Source organism: Humulus lupulus, chromosome X, assembly GCF_963169125.1.
Source record: "Humulus lupulus chromosome X, drHumLupu1.1, whole genome shotgun sequence".
Lineage (NCBI taxonomy): Eukaryota > Viridiplantae > Streptophyta > Magnoliopsida > Rosales > Cannabaceae > Humulus > Humulus lupulus.
The window spans coordinates 90,875,826-90,878,303 of record NC_084802.1 but is presented as its reverse complement, the minus strand read 5'-3'; the positions used below and the strand labels follow the sequence as shown (position 1 = coordinate 90,878,303).

The following is a 2,478-nucleotide window of genomic DNA, read 5'->3' as shown; positions in this document are numbered from 1 at the left end:
GCATAATCTTTATTTTATTCTCCTCAATCAAACTAAATTTATGTTGACACTATTTTAATTTGAGTATGTCTCCTATTTTATGTGGGAACCAAATAGGGGCTATAATTAAAGTAATAGAAACTGACCATATTTTTAAACAGCAATTTCATGACTCAAAGTTTGTTCACATGCACATATGTAACTTTCAAGGTTGTCATAAACAATCACTTAGTTTAGATGTCAAATTTTAATTTAGTTAAAAAAATCGTTTTATTATTAATTTAAATTCTTTTTTATTTTCAAAGGAAACTTGTGTTAAGTCTATTAATGCCCACATTCCCTCATCATTAGAAATTATTCCAATATATTTACTAGCTCATTTTACTGGGCCTATTGTTTAATCTCCTCAATATCAATGGAAGGCCTAAATAAATCTTACACTTGAAAATGCATTGGCCTTTATTATTTACGTTCACATTTCCTTTAATTTGGGTATGTCTCCCATTTTCTATGGGAACCAAACAAGGAAAAATTATAATAATAATAGGAATTTTCTTCTATTTTAAAAATCCAATTTCACATTTGTGCCATGTTTTTACACACCTTTGCAATATCAAGCTTTTCACCAATATCGACTGAGTTTACGGGTCAAATTGTATGTATAATGGGCTATGAAAAACATACAATAACTCTATTCATAATATATTTCCTAAAACTTTGTTTTTCTTTCCCAGATTTAACTTAAATATGGACAAGGTAGGAAGTTTGCAAGAAACATCAAATTGGGAAAATATACTACAATCTTTGGGGATTGAGAAACTCGCAAATGATATTGAGACGGAGGATGTCCAGGGAAAGGTCTTGTAGTCCCTTGAAGAGTGGGAGGATTTTTATTACACATACTCTTTGTGAGTAGGCTTCAGTGTTCGCAAAGTAGATGTACGGAAAAAAAAAATGGGAACATCACCATGAGAAAATGGGTATGTTCAAAAGAAGGTTTCCACAAACACATGGAAATTGACAAGGCCGGTGGGAGCAAATGAAAAACATATATTACTAGGACTGGTTTCCAAGCTAGTTTTCGAGTCATAATGATGGGCGATGAGGGTCCGTGGATTTGCAAGGAATTCCAACCTCTGCACAACCATGACAAGGCAACATTAGATGAGTTGCGATTTCTGAGATCAAACCGTTCCGTGTCAGAATCCCTAGTTACTCAAGTGAGGTCAATGAACCTAGTTGGGATAAGAACTTCACACATCATCTCCCACTTGGCAATGCAGTCTGGTGGGTATGAAAGGATGCCTTGACAGCTACGAGACATTTACAACAAGGTCGCCCATGTCAAAAGAAAAGAGAAAAGATGTACAAATTCAGATGGTGCTTTGGGATATTTGGATTGTCTGTCAAAGAGGGATCCAAATTTCTTCATTCAATATCAATGTGACGTGGACAACAGATTGGGGAACTTATTCTGGGCGGACGGATATTCTCGACGAGATTTCATCGCATTCGGTGAGGTTATTGGATTTGACACAACATATATGACAAACAAATATAATAAAGCCCTGACAATTATTTTGGGCGTCAATCATCATTTCAAGACCTGCATATTTGGAATGGCACTGCTTAACTACGAGGATGAGCAAACTTACTTTTGGTTGCTTGACAAATTTATTGAATGCCACAATGTAACACCAAAGGTTGTGGTGATAGATGGAGATGGAGCTATCAAAAATGCTGTCTTGAAGTACTTCCCAAATGCAACTCATCGGTTGTGTGTGTGGCACCTGTGTACCAACGCTTTAAAATTTTCAAAAGACCCCCGATTCTTACAAGGATTTCAAGATGTCATGTACAACTATTACACAATAGAGGAATTCATACAAAAATGGGAGGAATTAATACACAATTTTGACCTCCATTCTAGCCAATGGTGCACCAACACTTATCACAGTCGTCGTTCATGGGCAGAGACATACCTAAGAGGGAAATTTGTCACCGGAATGCTGACCAACCAAAGATGTGAGTCCATGAATTCAAGTATTAAAAAATTCCTACATGCAAGTTATAATCTCCGTGAATTCGTTACCTCGATTGACGTTGCTATGACAAAGTTGAGGCACGTCGAGAGAGAAGATGATTACAATAGTCGACACAGTAGTCCTCCAATACCAGGTCCCAAAAATGCTCTTAAGATGTACCATGAGTAGTGTGCCAAATTATATACTAGAAATATGTACTATAAAGTGGCTGATCAAATCAAAGCGGAACATGCGTCCTTTGTCAACAATTGTGAAGTCAACGGTGAATCATTCTCCTACAGTTTGTCAAAGTTCCAACACGAGGATAGAGTGTACAACGTTCATTACCACCCACAAGAGGAGACATTCACCTGTCACTGGTTGCTTTTTGAGACAGACGGCTATCCGTGTAGACATATTTGGGCCGTAATGAAATACCGTCATATGAAGATAGTACCACAGTCTCTCCTGCTGA

At 37.0% G+C, this 2,478-nt stretch overlaps 1 protein-coding gene across 1 annotated transcript; it reads left to right on the top strand.

Annotated features, from left to right (window-relative positions):
* Nucleotides 1-1,073: 1,073 nt before the first annotated feature.
* On the top strand, nt 1,074-2,192 carry LOC133806044 (protein FAR1-RELATED SEQUENCE 5-like). Its single transcript, XM_062244179.1, has 2 exons — nt 1,074-1,199; nt 1,293-2,192. Exons 1-2 carry the CDS (start codon nt 1,074-1,076, stop codon nt 2,190-2,192), a joined length of 1,026 nt encoding a protein of 341 aa, XP_062100163.1.
* Nucleotides 2,193-2,478: the final 286 nt, after the last annotated feature.